This window comes from Cynocephalus volans, chromosome X (assembly GCF_027409185.1).
Source record: "Cynocephalus volans isolate mCynVol1 chromosome X, mCynVol1.pri, whole genome shotgun sequence".
Taxonomy (NCBI): Eukaryota; Metazoa; Chordata; class Mammalia; order Dermoptera; family Cynocephalidae; genus Cynocephalus; species Cynocephalus volans.
This window is the reverse complement of record NC_084478.1, coordinates 175,365,841-175,382,473: the sequence shown is the minus strand read 5'-3', so window position 1 is coordinate 175,382,473 and position 16,633 is coordinate 175,365,841. Positions and strand designations below refer to the sequence as shown.

Below are 16,633 nucleotides of genomic sequence, written 5' to 3'. Positions count from 1 at the left end.
ACCTAACTGCTGAAGTGTTTCACCTACATTTTCCCTTAGTAATTTTACGGTTTCGGGTCTCATACCTAGGTCTTTAATCCATTTTGAGTTGATTTTAGTGTATAGTGAGAGATGCATATCTAGTTTCATTCTTCTGCATATGGATATCCAGTTTTCCCAGCACCACTTGTTGAATCATTTTTCAATTTTAGCAAAATCCATGCTGCTCTGATAGGGGCTTTTTTCAAACTGGTGGCTTATCCTTCTTAGTGCCTCAAACTAGATCCTCTTCAGACATGCCATAACAAGTTACTATGCGGAGAAAAAGGAACTCTCATACATTGTTGGTGGGACTGCAAAATGGTGCAGCCTCTATGGAAAATGGTATGGAGGTTCCTCAAACAATTGCAGATAGATCTACCATACGACCCAGCTATCCCACTGTTGGGAATATACCCAGAGGAATGGAAATCATCAAGTCGAAGGTATACCTGTTCCCCAATGTTCATCGCAGCACTCTTTACAATAGCCAAGAGTTGGAACCAGCCCAAATCTCCATCATCAGATGAGTGGATATGGAAAATGTGGTACACCTACACAATGGAATACTACTCAGCTATAAAAACGAATGAAATACTGCCATTTGCAACAACATGGATGGACCTCGAGAGAATTATATTAAGTGAAACAAGTCAGGCACAGAAAGAGAAATACCACATGTTCTCACTTATTGGTGGGAGCTAAAAATTAATATATAAATTCACACACACACACACACACACACACACACACACACACACAAAACCGAGGGGGGGGGAGAAGATATAACAACCACAATTACTTGAAGTTGATACGACAAGGAAACAGGACATTGTTGGGGGGGAGGGGGGGAGGGAGAAGGGAGGGAGGTTTTGGTGATGGGGAGCAATAATCAGCCACAATGTATATCGACAAAATAAAATTAAAGAAAAAAAAAAAAAGTTACTATGAGTTTATTTTGGTGCAAAAAAATTTTGAAATCCATGCACAATTTTTTTGATAATATGCATTTTCAATGAACTTTTTGAAGACCCCTTGTATTTATTTAGAGATGGTGTAATTTCTGGCCAAGTGGATAAGAGAATGATGTTACAGAGTTACCATCTGACCCATGGCTTTTAGGAAGAAAGTTCCTCACAAGTCCTCGAGGCCTGAGGGTCCTCAGCTATCCAGTGTTGTACTGGTTGTTAACATATACCATGCCATTGAAATGATTTTTCCCTTCACTTGACTATAGTTTTGCATCGTGAGCCAACAACTCCTATCCCAATTTTCTCGGGACTTGATGTGAATCAGTTGTTCTACTTTATTCAGTTACATGTTTTCAAAGATGAAAGTCTAGAATCCTGGGGCTGGCAAGGCTCAATAGATGTCATCTGTATACAGAGTGATTGATCTCGGGTCATTCATTGAGGTCTGAGTCTAGTTCTTCATACTTCATTTGCTGCCATTTGCATTTTGGGATGTCTTATATATGGCAAGGCCCTTGCTGATCCTTCAGAACAAAGAGTGAATAATGAAGCTTTGAGAGTGGCCTTGAGGTAATAAATGCAAAGCACCTTGAAAAATATGAAGATTGTGATATCTAAGAGGACAGGGACTGAGTCTGTCTCACTCCTGAAGTAGTCCCAGGCTCCAGCACAGTGCTCGTTTTTCTGAAACAAGAATTGAAAGTACTAGGCAGTGTATAACATTTTCAGTGCTTAGTCATCACTCAGTCCCAGCACCATGATTGATTTTTTTTTAAGACACAACCTAAAAAACACTCCAGCTTTGAAAATAAGATTTGAATGTTATATATTTATATGTAATACAAATTGACATTGAAAGGATCTTATTTTGTTTGGATTTGGTTTAAAAGGTTTTCCTGCTTATTTAAGAGATATGTATTGGAAGCTAACTTTAAAATCTGGTTTTGATCATTGGTTTTTATTTCCTAAAGGTATGGTTACTACAATATGGGGTACTTTAATGTAGCTTATATAAAACTCTGTGAAAGTATAATTGTATAGTAAAAATATATTACTTACATTACTTGCATTAGAGCCTAAAATGCCAATCATTTAGGAAGAGAGCTTCTGTATTTTAATGATATGTTTGACAATGCTGAGATTATATTTGACAGTAGGTATTCTTTTGAAAAGTTGTGTGAATAAAATACTGTTTTATAATTTAAAAATACCTTGGAAACCAGTGAAAATAGATAGACACAGTAGATGGTATACAAGGCAAGGTTTGATTGATTTTTTTTTTTTTTTCTATTTATAAAATGAATTTTAGCTCTGTCTTCTCTTTAGGGCTAGTTGCTTTGTCTTGTCCTTACATTCATGGCTGTGATGGAAATATTTTCAGGTGTTCTTAAACCGGATATTTGAAAATATCATATAAAACAAAGTAATTGTCTTAGTAATCTAGATTAATTGCCTTTTTAGGTAAGTGAATCTTCTACTCCCTTAATTGAACAGAAGATTTTTTGCTAATTAATATGACTTTATTTTGAAGACTGAACTGTCAAATTTCTCCTTTACCCCCTAGGACATGAGAAACCTGAGGTTTGCATTGAAGCAGGAAGGCCACAGCAGAAGAGATATGTTTGAGATCCTCACAAGATACGCCTTTCCTCTGGCCCACAGTCTGGTAAATTTCAGGGCTCTACTGAGTGTCAGAAAGTTCTCAAGTACCTCCTCTGTGAAAATTGCCTGCAGGCTGGGATCCTTTTACTTTTACTTTCTGTGTTGCATTGACCAGTGTGGTATGTGTGTGTGGGTGTTTATTAAATATGATTTAATTATTTCCAGAGGGAATCAGTCTCTCCCCTGCTAGTTTGTGTGGGATAGATTGCCCCAGGTGACTGAAATGCAGTGCCTGGGAGGCTGGTGGGAGCTCCACATGAGCCTGGGAGCTCCCTCCAGGCAACTCTGTGCTTTTCCAGCCTTGATCATGCCCTCGATCTTGGCCACCCCTCTTTAAAATGTAGGAGACAGTGAGGTGGACTGGGGTGGCTTAGTGCAACACTGTGAGGTCGTATCCCACAGTTAATTGCTCTCAACTTTGGAGTTAACAAGTGATGGGTGTCAAGCTTTTATGGCTCCAGTTATAAATGGGAAGAATCTAAGTGCCATTTAAACAAATTTGCTTCCTCTAGGGTGAAAATAGCTAATAATATTGTTTGTATATTTGAAGAAAGCCAGAAAAGAGGATCTTGAATGTTATAACCAGAAAGAAATGATAAATGTTTAGGTGATAGATATGCTAATTATTCTTAGATTATTATGCAATATATGCATGTAATGGGATGACTGGATAAGGAAACCCTGGTGTATATCCACCATGGAATACTACTCTGACATAAAAAAGAATGAAATATTGCCATTTGCAACAACGTGGATGAGCTTGGAGAAACTTATGTTGAGTGAAATAAGCAAAGCACAGAGGGATAAATACCACATGTCCTCAGTCATATGTGGGAGATAAGAGAGAAAGAAGGAAGGAAAGAAAGACCACAATGGTGCGTTGGACTTGCAGAGGGAGAGAACAGACCTTGGGATATAAAGTGGAGTTGGGGGGAAAGAAAGATGGAGAGGGAGGTTGGGGATAATTGGGTGGAGGACACAGGGTTTAATCACAATTTGTGGTCATGGGCATGCTGCCAGTATGGATCTGGCCTTCACATCTTGGGCACAGTGGTGACAATCAGCTTCGTACCCCATGAATATTCATAACCAATAAAAAAAAAAGAAATGACAAACCATATCCCATAAACATGTACAATGAAGAAAATAAAAAAATAAAATAGACAATGGCAAAAATAAACAAATGCACTTCTAAACTGAATAGGGCAGGTTTATTTTTTAAAAGAATGACATTTCAATGTCATGTAATAGAATTTAGTATATACGAGGGCACCTCTAAAAGTTTGTGGGAAAATATAATTAAAAGATAATATGACTCTTTCCATGAACTTTTTGAAGTATGATTGTGTTTGACAGGGCTGATTATTATACATTAATCAATTGTAATCTGTGACTTAGTTCATAAGGTGATTTAGTATCATGTGCACCAAAAGCTTTTCTTTCCTCTTCACCCAACTGTTGAAGTAGTCTTTCACCGTGTGACTGAGGAAAACCTTTCCGTGAGTCTCACTCTTAATCTTTCTTTATGAGATACGACTGAGGGCCGAACCCGTGGCTCACTCGGGAGAGTGCAGCGCTGGGAGCACAGCAGCGCTCCTGCCGCGGGTTCGGATCCTATATAGGGATGGCCGGTTGGCTCACTGGCTGAGCGCGGTCACAAAAAAGGATTAAAAAAAAAAAAAAAAAAATGAGATACGACTGAAAGATAATAGGAGCCTTTCCGTGAGCTCGTTGAGGTGTGCTTGTGTCTTCTGCCTTGCTCTCACCCTTTTCTTCTGTCCTGCCTTGCTTGCTCCTTCTTCCCCCTCCCCTCCTCCTCGTCTGGCTGACTCTAACTAAACAAACTTGGAGGCACAAGCCTGCTAAGGGCAGAGCAAGGAAATAATTCTTTAAAAAATATATAAACACCTTTATTTTAAGTATAGGCTAATTACACTGCAAAATAAACTGAAGGGGATGAAAGAGATCATTAAGTGGAAGAGCTGCTTTGTATTTTAGCTTTTCTTTCTGTAGCTGCCTTTAGTATGTTTGCTTCTCTTTGTTTTGTTTTTTTGTTTTTGTGTTTTGCAATAAAGTCCAGAGATTTTTTTCCTAGTGAGACAAGGCCTCTCCTACCCCAGATTTCACCAGCAGGTGTTTCAGTCAAAGAAAGTTCATGCTTGATGGAAAGAGGATTTTACAAAGGCTGTGGAGACGCAGGAGGATATGAGGTCCTCATCATGAGTGGTGTGTTGACAGATGAAGATGTGATGTTTGGACACAGATACACTGAGAGCATATCATTGAATCTCTTTTCAGCCTTTTCTAAGTTTCTGATTTTGTGATTTTAAAAATGTTTCTATATTAAATGTTTTTAACTCTTTTAGGATAAAAAGAGTATTATGGGAACATATCTTCCAAATTACCGTGAAAGTGGGAATGTGAGTCTGATTCACAAGTGTTCGGTGAGGAAATGTGTACTGTCTTGGTTTATGCATATCTGGCCTTGGATGATCAGAAACTTAAAGAATGGCAGGTTGCAAGGAGCTGAAGGCCCAGTCCATCTCCTTGCTCCATCAGCCATTCCTTTCTTCCAGCATCTTCTGTGTCTTTTAGTACTTACTCCTCTAAAAAAGGCAGATGTTAGATCACCTTTCCCCTTAAACTCACTTCAGTGCCAAGCTTCTGGAAAGAATAGCCTATCCCAATCTCCAGTTTATTCATTCCTCCAGCCCATTCCAGTATTGAGCTTTATTGAAGGTACCTTTTTGGAGCTTACGACCTCTTACTGCCTAAATCCTAGTGGCTCATTTCCATCTCCGTTTTGTTTGATCTCTCCCCAACATTAAGTGCTGTTGACCTCCCTCTTGAAAGTCTTGATTGCTGGGTTTCTGTACCATCTTGACTGTTCCTTTGCAGTCTTCACTGCCTCTGCCTTCTCCCAAATGTAAGCATCTTCTCAGTGTTCCACTCTCGGCCCTCTTCTCTTCTCACACTACTTGCTTTGCCATGGCGATTTCGTTTAGTCCCGTGGCTTAAGGTGCCACTGCTGTGTAGGTGACTTATAAATCTAGCATTGATATTGTCCTTGACTGAGGCAGAGTCTTACCCTCAAACCTTCCTCTGGAAGTCCGTGACAATCACACGCTCATCATCGCCCTAACCTTTTTGCAGTTCACAAGACCTGTTCTTCGTCCTATAGGTCTTGAAAATTTGACGATCCCCAGTTGTTGAGCTCAGTAACTTGAAGTCGGCTTGTTTTTTATTCTTCTTCTGCCTTGTCTCCCACAGGTACATCAGCTCCAAATCCTGTAGTTTCTACTAATTAGTAACTTTCAACTATTTCTTCCCATTTCTACTTGTGCTTCCTAATTTAAGCCATGCTTCCAAACTAGCTTCCCTTCTTTCAGTTTTCTCCCCTTCCAACTCATCCTACACAATGCTGCCAGTTGTTTTTGTTTGTTTTGTTTTTAATTTAAGTACAGTCATGCATTGCTGGGGATACATTCTGAGAAATGCGTGGTTAGGCAATTTTGTCATGGTGTGAGCATCACGGAGTGTACTTACACAGATCTAGATGGTTTAGTCTGTACATCTAGGCTATAGGCTATGTAGTGGTGCAGCACTGTGCAATCTTATCACTGTGCCACTTCCCGTCCCCCCCCAAAAAAAAACCACCCTTGGTGACTCTTCATGGCTTATACCCTACACTGCAGCCATATAGGACTGTCCTGTGGTCCTCTGGTATAGACAGTACTTTCTCAGTTTGGATTTTGCTATCCCCTTTACCTGCAGTCCCTTGTCTTTTCCTGTACACACTTACCTTGCTCAATCCTAGGTCCTTTTCCATGCCATGTGTGTGCCCCCACTGAAAGTTCATCTTACCTGTCACTTGTTAGACTTTGTAGGTTTCTCTATTAGAGCACTTATCTCAGTCTGCCTTATGTGATAATTACATAGTAATTGCTCCCCCTCCCCCAAGTCGTAGGCTGATCAAGATGTAGGGATCAGCCTGTACTTATGTCTCTAGCCTCAGCATGACTACTTCTGCATGGGAGTTTTATAATGACAGCTTATTTATTGAACTTAGGTTTATTAGAAAGTAAAAGAAAAAAGTCATTATATTTAAACAAACAGGATGGATGTTTCTGAATATTGTGGATCTAGCACCAGCACCTAGAATTCCGTGTTGCTGTCATGGGAGCCATCCACAGAGTGCTTGATTTCTCAAGTCTGTGGTGCTTGGTCTTGTTTTTCATGTCTGTACTAGGAATCCCTGCTTCTTCCTTTAGGAAGTCAATAAAGTAACAGACTGAGAAAAAATGTGAACTGAATTGCTCACATAAAGTTCTGGAAAACTGCATTCTCTAAGTCTTAACCAGTAAGTCATCCTTAAGGGAAGTCGAAGTCAGTCACCAAAACAATACAAGATTCAGATAAAACAGATTAGCTATTGGCACTGCTTTTGGAGTTCCAGTCCCTGAGATTCACGTCAACATGTACAAGTGTTTCGTAAACCAAGTTCATTTCAGAGTCCTGTGTTGGGTGGTGTCAGGGAGCAATGAGGGCAGTTGAGAAGTAGTGCCGGATGAATAATGAGACCTAGTCCCATTCAGGGATGTGATGTCTAGCGAAAGTGATATGACAAATACCTGTGGCCCCAATATAGGATAGTTTACATTCAGTTGTATAAGAGAAATGCAGCAGAAGTCCTCTGGGGACTTGCAGAAAGAATAGAACACATCTAACCAAAATGGGAAGAGCCCGCGTGGAAATGGTAGTTGTTAGCATTGGGCCTTGAAGGACGAGGCATAATTTCCAGTCAGAAAGCGGGAGGGAGGAAGTGCAGTTTTAGGCAGAGGCAAGACCCTGAGCCTCGACACAGAGGAGGGGAAGGTGGAAGCAGTGAAGGTGTTCGAGAGGGTAGCCAGTGAGCTTTGCCTGGAGCTTGGGGAAGAGAAGGAAATGTGGGGTCATCTAGTGGAGGCCCTTGCTAGGTCAAGGAGCTTGTGCTTCGGGAAGTAATGGAGACCTATTGGAGGTTTTGAAATACGTGATGAGATTGCAGAAAGCATGATGAAGAATAGATGTGGGCAGAGAGTTAAGGGCGCTGAGGAGATGAGTCCGAGCACCAGGTGAGTGGTCTGCAGTGCCTGAACTAGGACGCCGGTGGTGCGAGGGGACAGGGGATGGGATGAGACATGCTACCGGCTTGGGCAGCAGCTCAGTGGGAGAGGACGGGAGAGGGATGAACTAGCCTGCCTTCTGAGGTTTGGGGCTTGAGAAGTCAGAAAGGGATTCCATCTGTAGACACAGCTGGAAGGAAGGGGAAGGAGGGAGGAGCGATGAGTTCTGTTTGGTCATGTGACATTTCATGTATACTTTAACAACTTCCATCAGGCCACTGCAGGCTTGCCCCTCACGAACGAGTCTAGAGATGTGGATTTGGAACAGTGGTTCTTAATCTATTTGGAGTCACAGACTTCTTTGATAATACGATGTAAATTGTTGTTTCTCTTCCTCTGAGAAATGCACTTATGTACAAAACTTTACATAAAATTTTAGGGAACTCCTGGTCTCTACAGCCCCTCTGAGGGTCCCTGGTGAAGTAAACCTGGTGTGTCATAGAGAAGTCCAAAACCAGAGCCTTGGGAGTGGCCGGCTTGTAGGAAGTGAAGGTGGGAAGGAGCCAGCAAAGTGGAGGAGAGTGGTGAGAGAGGGGCCTGAAGCGCTCGGTTCGCAGGGGGCCCAGGGAAGGGGGAGGTTTAAGAGGATGGTCCCATTGGCAGCCTTGGAGGGGCGAGGAGGGGGAGGTCAAGGAGAGGCCTTTCGATTTGATGCCCTCAAGCTCCCTGGGGACCTTATCCCCTAATGAGGACCTCCTTGAGGTTTGGACCTTCTTTCATTATCTTTGTATCTCCATTGCCTAGTCCAGGGCCTGGCGTAAGTCTGTCGAACTTTTATGAATCCAGGAAAATGACCTCAGAGTGGAGGGGATACAAGCCAGTTTGCAGGAGTTTAAAGGGAGAGGAGGTGGGTTTTTTTTGTTTGTTTGTTTGTTTGTTTTTAAAAGGGTAGCAGCTGTGTTGAGGGAAGAATTTTCTTTCCCTTAGACTTTGAGAAAGGTGAATGAATATATTTGTGGACAGGGGAAAATTCTTTTCAAGGCAAGAGAAAGAAGTGATCCTTTCTAGAGCAGAATCCTAGAGAAGGCAGAGGGGGATGGGATCGAGCCCAGTTTGTAGGGCAGTTTTGGAAAGGAAAAGAGATGATTATTCCTCCGAGACAGGAGGGGAAGAAAAGTTTCCAAACTGCCACAGTGGGGAATGTGAGGGTGTGCCAAAAAGGGATTTCCTGGAAGCATAATGTCAGCCTGTTTGTATTGAACAACACAAAGGGCCCCTGCTTGAAAAATATCATTTGGTTAATATTATTGAAACTGTTCAAACAGGTGCAGATTATCAGTGATTTTTATTGGCATTTGAAGTCAGAAATAAACTTGCTGTTGTATCCATGAAATGCTGTCTGGAGGCCAAGAGAGCTGGGTTCCAAATCCAGCCGCAGGATGAATAGACTGAGTGGGCTTTTTAATTTCAGACCACCCCTTTGGCTCTCTCTTGCCTTCTTCCCCATTAGTATTTTAACCACTCATTGTGTTCAAGTCGGGAGTTAAACTTCAAACTGAACTTTAGCTGTTTGGCAACAGAGTCCACCCCAAACCATTAACTTGATTGTTTATGTATTATGTCAGTCCAGTAAGACATGCACGTTTTTTAGATAACATTTTCTGTTTCAGCCAAAGTATTTTTTTCTTCTTGTTTTATTTTTTCTTTGCTTTTCAAACACTGGAAGTTGTACTGAATTCTCATAAATTGCACATGACTCAATATCAGCTCTAACCAAATGATAAATTTTTACAAGAAATGTCACAATGCTTCTGATATTATAGCAATTTTTTTAAAAGACGGGAACCAAAATTGTGTACATATGAGCAGAGCCTGATAGCACTACAGAAGAATAAAGAGTTTGACTGTTGGGGTGATATGTTCAACAGCAAAGTTCTTCTTTCATTGATTTCCTTTATTATTCACTCATTTTATATGCAAATGGAATAATCAGAGATAATATCACTTTTACATGAGAGTTTTTTAACTGTCAATCTCAACCTATTACTGAGTCATAAAATCAATTTACTAGGTTGAAACCAGCATTTTTAAATATAGAATAAAAATTTTAAATATAGAAGAGAAAATATTTTAAAATATAGAATAGAAAATATTGAAAGCTTAACACATAATTTGGAGAGGTATGGTTTCATGAGACATTTCTCTCAGGGGTATGTGTGTGTGCCGGGTCTTGGTGTTAAAGTGCATTACTCACTGTTAATCATGGTCGAGAAAGTTTGAAAAACACTGTTTTAGATAATGATAGTATGTAGAGTGAAATGCATTTTAAGTCAATGTCAGCGTTAATAAAGCCACTTAAATCTATCTTTACAGCTATAGGCATACATGGATTTTCTTGAATTCTAAGTGAAGGTTTTGAGTTGATGAATAAACTCATGGGAAGTCTCGAGCTAGAAGAAATGAAGCCTGAGACCCAGGTGCCAGGCTCACAGCAGCTGCTGATGGGGAGCCCCAGTGAGGGGACTTGTTTGCAGAGCCCTTCGGGTGTGTGGTTGTGAGCGTGTGCTGTGGAATCCGACGGCCCACATCTGAATCTGGCTCAGTCACTTACCTGCTTGGTGACCTTGGGAGTCCCATAATATTTATGTGCTTCAGTGTTCTCATATGTAATGGGGATGATGACAGCCCCTACCACATATGGTTTTTGTGAGGATTAAACATAAAGTGCTCATGACGCTGCCCAGCACGCAGTAAGTGCCCAGTAAATGTCAACTGTTGTGTGCTTAGTGCACCGTTGTCCCAGCAGGTCGAAGGAATAAAGATGATCACCTCAGCATTCTTTTTCCCAAGTAATTGCAATAATACAAGAGTACTTCAGAAAGTTCGTGGAAAGATTCATATTATCTTTTCTGTTTTTCCACGAACTGTTTTGAAGTATCCTCATATGTGGGACACTTTAAGCCTTTTAAAATACAGATGCTATATAAAGAAAGATTAGTATTATTCTTATTAACAAACCATTGGTTGTACCTTGAGAAGGGATTCATTGAAAGTTTTTAATTTCAGAGTCTTAAATCTGGAAAGCATCTGAGCTAGAAATGTGAACTATGGAAAGTGGTGATAGGCAATGAACAGAATTCTTCAGAAACTCTTTCCCATTTTTTTCTATCCATCTTTTAAACCCTCTCAAACTTACTGCTTTCAAAGGAACATGGCTCATTCGGGTTTGTGTTTCTGCACTTTCTGTTTTTCTGTGACATTCTGGATTAAGCTCTTCAGCGTCACGGTATTTCCTACTTGTTATTCTGTGAGCTGATTAGCAGTCACGTCGTTGCAAAGTTTTTGTCCTCATCTGGGCTGGGGTGAAATTAACCTTATGTTAGTTGAAATAGGTGCAGATGTGGGGACTTGCTCTTGCTACGTCTTGTTTCAGGAGCAAAGGATCTGGGTTGCAAGGCCTTTGCTGTGGAGCCTAGGAGCTTTCCAGGGACTGATGGCATAGTGCTTTATTCTGCAGCCTAAGGATGGAAACGGTGTCTTCAAAACAGTGGCGACTTTAAGAAAGAGCAGGCTTGTCAGCATTTGCAGGCGTTTGTTACTGCTGCCTTTGGTTTTCATGGTCTTTGCTACTTATTTCTTTTTGCCTAACTTTGGTGAACCACATCAAACCCTGTTGTGCGGCTTAAGCAAGTCTCATTTCTACCTTGTGTCCTGTCACTCTACTCCACTTGTGCTTACTTATGAAAATAATTACATGCAAATTAGTAAAGTGAGTTATGGGGGTGAACATCTTTTTTGATCATTTGAATGAGAGGTCTAAATGATCCTATGAATGCAGAATTCTGCATAATTCTGTTTTATTCTGTGCCTTTGTTTTTCAGCTCAGAAATGGGGAAAAATTTGTAAATTGCTTTGAAATTTTAAACTAGTCTGAAATTTGGTGGACCCTTACTTTCTAGGCTGATTACAGAATTTAGAGATAAAAGGAAATAACTCATTTTCAGATGGGGACTGAAACGAGAAGCACATGTGTGCACACGCACGTGTATATATATGCATGTGTGCCTGTGTGCGCACGCATGCTTTCAGCCTAGAAGTGGCCTTAGGACAAAAGTATATCTTAGTTTTCCATTTTCTTTTTGGCCAGGACTTTTTTTTTTTTTCTTGAATAAACAGTAAACCTACTAGTTACAGGGACAAATCATGCTTTTAAATCTCCTTCCTTCTTGCTTCCTGCAAGACTTGGCCTTCTGTTCCCTTTGATCTCTCCCTCTTCTCTGCCTTCTCCCTCTCAGCCTTTGAACGTGCTCAGTTCTCCCTACTGCCCATCTCCTGGAACTCACCCCAGCATTGCCATCCGTGTTCAGAAGCATAGAAATCCCTGCCTGCCCACACGTCCTCAGCGTACACTCTCTGCAGAACTCATTGTGATCAGACTTGTAGTCCTCCTGCTCAAGTGGAGCTATTCCTCTGAAAGTGGTGCAAGACCTTACAAGTTATAAAACGTGGTAGTCTGTGAGACCTTACCCCTTCAACTGTGCCGTCAGTTGACTCTTAACCACCCCTTCCTTTCAAAGTTGTGGTTTTTTAAATATTGAGTAGGTACAAAAGGAATACGAAATATATGTAAAACAATAAAGAATACTGATCAGTGGAACATCCATTTGTCTCTCGGGGTGCATGCTGGGCAAATTACTCACTTTTATCTTCGACTTCAGCTATGCCTGATCAGCTGAGTTTTTGTCTCCCAAGTTTCTATTTCCATTATTATGTTTTTTCTTTTTTTATTAGCATATTCATTATTACAAATTGTAATTTTTCTTTATGCCCCTTACCTGACCAATCACTTCCCAAGCCCCCTCCCTCCCCCCATCTCTAGTATCCTTAGGTTTGTTCTCTCCTTCTGAAAGTTCAACATAATGTTGTGGTTCTTTCTGTCTGTCTTTCTGTCTGTCTGTCTTCGTCTGTCTTTCTATCTGTCTTTCTGTCTGTCTTTCTGTCTGCCTTTCTGTCTGCCATTCTGCCTCCCTCTCTGCCTCCCTCTCTCCCTCCCTCCCTTCCACCCAGTTATGAGTGAGGGCATGTGGTATTTCTCTTTCTGTGCCTGGCTTATTTCACTTAACATAATTTTTTCTAGGCTCATCCATGCTGCTGTGATTGGCAGAATTTCATTCTTTTTTATAGCTGAGTAGTATTCCATTGTGTATATATACCACATTTTCCTCATCTAGTCGTCCATTGATGGACATTATCTTTTTCAATTATAGAAGTTCTGTTTGACTCTTTTTCGGATCAATTTGGCCGTTATTGATAATATCTTCCTTCCTCTCCACTCAGATTTTCCAATCCCCTCTTTAACTTCTGTAAGCAAATTAAACATAATTTATAGCATGCTTCTGATCATTTCAACACCCGAAGTCTTTATGGCCTTTTTCTGCCTTGGGTGTGGGTTTTTGCTGGCTCATGTTGCTTAGTTCCCTGGTGTGTTTTGTGATTATTGCCTGTGAACTCCTATTCCTTGGAGCTTCATTTGTGGGAATACCATGAGGCCAAGAGTGAAGGCAGTTTTTCCTCAATAGGATTCGTTTCCTTCTGCCAGGCATCTTGTGGCACTATCAGCTTGGGATGGTTATAATTAAATTCTCTGCTTGATGTTTTGGTACTGTCTAAGTTTTATGACTTTTGGCTACACATTACTTAAGGGCTAACTTGTGGCTAAAAATTCCTGCTAGGAGACGGTGGTAGAGAGAGTTTTCCTCTCTTGCTCAGCACCTATAATCTAGACAGGTGGTTATTTCCCATTCATCCTTCCCTGAGCTGTAGCACTTGGGAGGTTTCCAGTTTGACTCCCCGTCTTGGGTAGGCCCAGGGGCTTCACGTCCTATCTCCTGTACCCCAAGAGGCCATGAAAATCAGTCCTGTGGGTACCCTGAAGGTGAAAGCCAGTATGTTCCTCTTGCTCTCTGCATGCCTGTTTGCCAGTAGTTTTTGGCTTCTCAGTATGTTTTCCTCCCTTGCAGGCTCATTAATGCATTTAAAAAAAAATTCTTCTGTTGTATCTTGCGTTTTTAGTTGTTTTCAGCAGAAATCTCATTATGGCATCTAGTCTATCGGATTTCCAGATACCTGTCCCTCTTTTTTTAAAACTTAACTTTCCCTGTAGCTTCTAAGATCTAAATTTCCTTCTCCTCCTACCTCTCTCGCTTCTTTTCTGCTTCCTCCTGCCCTCTAAACGTGGTTTTCTAGAAAAGTCTGTCCTCCTCCTCCTCCTTCCTGCTCTATACTACCCCTCAGCAGTCTTTCTCACTGTCATGTCTACCAGCATTGCCTTTCTGAGCATGACTTCCAAATCTATAGTTTCATATTTCCCCATAGCTGCTATATAATTTCAAGTGACACCTAAACATTTGTTTAAAATGACTCTTTCATATTTCCCCAAATCCTACTCCTTTGTGTTCCTGGTTATTTTTAATGGTGTCATCCTCTTCCTCTTCATTCTCATGTGAAATCAAGGCCATTGGATCTGTTTCTTAATGTTGACCAAGTCCAGGGGATTTTTCATCTCGTCTCTTCAAAACTGCTCGAATGGTGCTTTAACTGGTCTTCCTATGTCCATCTTTCTCCTATCCACTCCTACATGTGTCTTCTGTCAGATGAATCACCCTGGGATACAGACCAGATTATCATTACTTTGCCTCCAAAACTTCAGCACCTTATCCACCTCTGTCACTGTAAACATAAAGCTCGCTCTTTCACAGTGGGGCCCTGCCTCTCTCCAGCTTTTGTTACTCTCCTCCTACCTGGTAGGAGACCACGGTGTTTGCCAATGGCCATATACTCTCTGAGTTTGGCTACCATTTGTCCCTTTTTGTTGCTATCGAGTCCAAAGTCGTCTTTTCCTTCCAGGATGGCTCAAATGCCATCAAATCTTTACCTCTTCACTGTTTTCCTCTTTGGCCAGCAACAGCGGGTCATGGCCTCCTCACCCCCAACACTCTGACTTTGCTTCCATGGTCACGTCTCCTCCTTTGACTCTGTTCTGCTTTCCTCTTCCACCTGTAAGGACACTTAGGACTAGATGAGGCATACCCAGGTCATCTCCCCATCATAAGGTCAGCTGATTAGCAATCTTAAATCCATCTACAGCCTGAATTCCTCTTTGCCGTGTGTGGTAGCATAACACAGGTTTCAGGGATTAGACATGGACATCTTTGGGAGGCAATTATGCTGCCTACCAGGCCAACCCAGAATGTTTTCTAATTGTTCGGTTTTTCCCAACCCAATAGGTGAAAATGTAGATTCATAGTTTTATTTTGTATTTAACTTATTTAAGTGGATTTGAATATCTTTTGGTTTGTATTTCCATTTCTGCATTCTCTGGATCTTCTGTTTGTTTTTCTTTTGAGTTTTCTTTTTCTTGTTACTTGTAGCTACTCTTGCTGTAATAGCTATAATGACTTGTATTATATTTTTCCCATATGTCTTTTGACTTTACATATGGTGGGTTTTGCTATGGAGAATTTTTTTTATATTTATTTGGTAGAATTTATTGTCTGTGTGTCTGTCTGTCTGTCTGGGGTCCCTAAGACCACCCCCAGGTGCAGGATTCACTAGGAGGACTCACAGGACTCAACCTAAGGTTGTACTCACAGGTATGATTTATTACAGTGAAAGGATACAAAGCAAAACCAGCAAAGGGAAAAGGCACATGGGGAGAAGTTTGGGGGAAACCAGGAACAAGCTTCCAGAGTTCTCTTCCAGTGGAGTCATACAGGATGCACTTAATTCTTTCAGCAATGAGTTGTGACACATGTTTGCGATGTTGCCAACCAGAAATGCTCATTAGAGACTCAGTGTCTAGGGTTTTTACTGGGAGCTAGTCACGTAGGCACCCACTGCATAACAGATACCAAATTCCACATTCCCAGGAGGAAAGCATGACTTCAGCATAAGCTGTTTTATTTATAAAAAAAAAACAGGTCAGGCACAGTAAGCCACTCTTACCAGTTAGGGAATCATGGGAACTGTCCTGAAATCCAGATTCCCAGGTGCCAGCCAAGGACCAACAATGTAAGCAGACCTTTCTAAGGAGAGCAGTCTCCAGCCTACTATGTTAACTCTTTTCTGCACACTTTTCTTTTATAGCTTCTGGGTTTTGTATCCTAGTTAGGAAGGACTTCCCCACTCAGAGTTATAAAGGAATTATCTCATGTTCCTCTACATGAGATAAAATTTAAATATTTGATCAATTTGGAATTTATTCAGAGTTAAAGTGTAAGGTATGGATCCAACTCTTTCTTCCTCTGTGGTTGCAACATCATTTGGTGACTAGTTCATTGATTTGAAATAACCACCTTTATCTCACACTAAATTCCTCTGTGTATTTAGTTTTATTTCTAAGTGTTTCTCTTCTTTTCTCGATCGTTCTAGTCATGCACCAGTAATGCTCTTAACTATTGAAGCTTTCTAAGATGTTGTAATGTCCAGTAGGACAAGCTTCTCCTTGTTCCTCTTCTTTTTCATTTCTTTCCTCCCTACTTTTGCTCAGGCATTTACAGAATGCTTGCATTGTGGCCAGGCTCAGGGATCTAGAGCTCATACCCACTTCCTGTTCCCAAGGATTGCCATTTTCCTGGGTGATGTGGACAAACAGATGCATACAATACAGTGGTGCACAGGATGTTACGGGAGCATAAAGGAAGACTTCCTAGAGGAAACAAATGCTGAAAGATGAGTAGGAGCATTTGCCAGGCAGAAGCAGACATGCCACACTGAAGGAACAGTCTGTGCAAGTGTGTAGAGGCCAGACAGACTGGATGAGCACATGGTTTGGAGTTGGGGAGCACAGTGAGCATGTGGGAGAGTGAGTGAGTGAGA

At 41.2% G+C, this 16,633-nt stretch overlaps 1 protein-coding gene across 2 annotated transcripts in view; it reads left to right on the top strand.

Moving 5' to 3' along the window:
• The window catches only part of MTM1 (myotubularin 1), a 109,310-nt gene that overhangs the window by 52,920 nt on the left and 39,757 nt on the right, over window positions 1-16,633 (top strand). For both annotated transcript variants that reach the window (XM_063083102.1, XM_063083101.1), the window contains exon 6: window positions 2,554-2,655. In XM_063083102.1, the coding sequence (XP_062939172.1) occupies window positions 2,554-2,655 (102 nt within the window). The remainder of the gene's footprint in view (window positions 1-2,553; window positions 2,656-16,633) is intronic.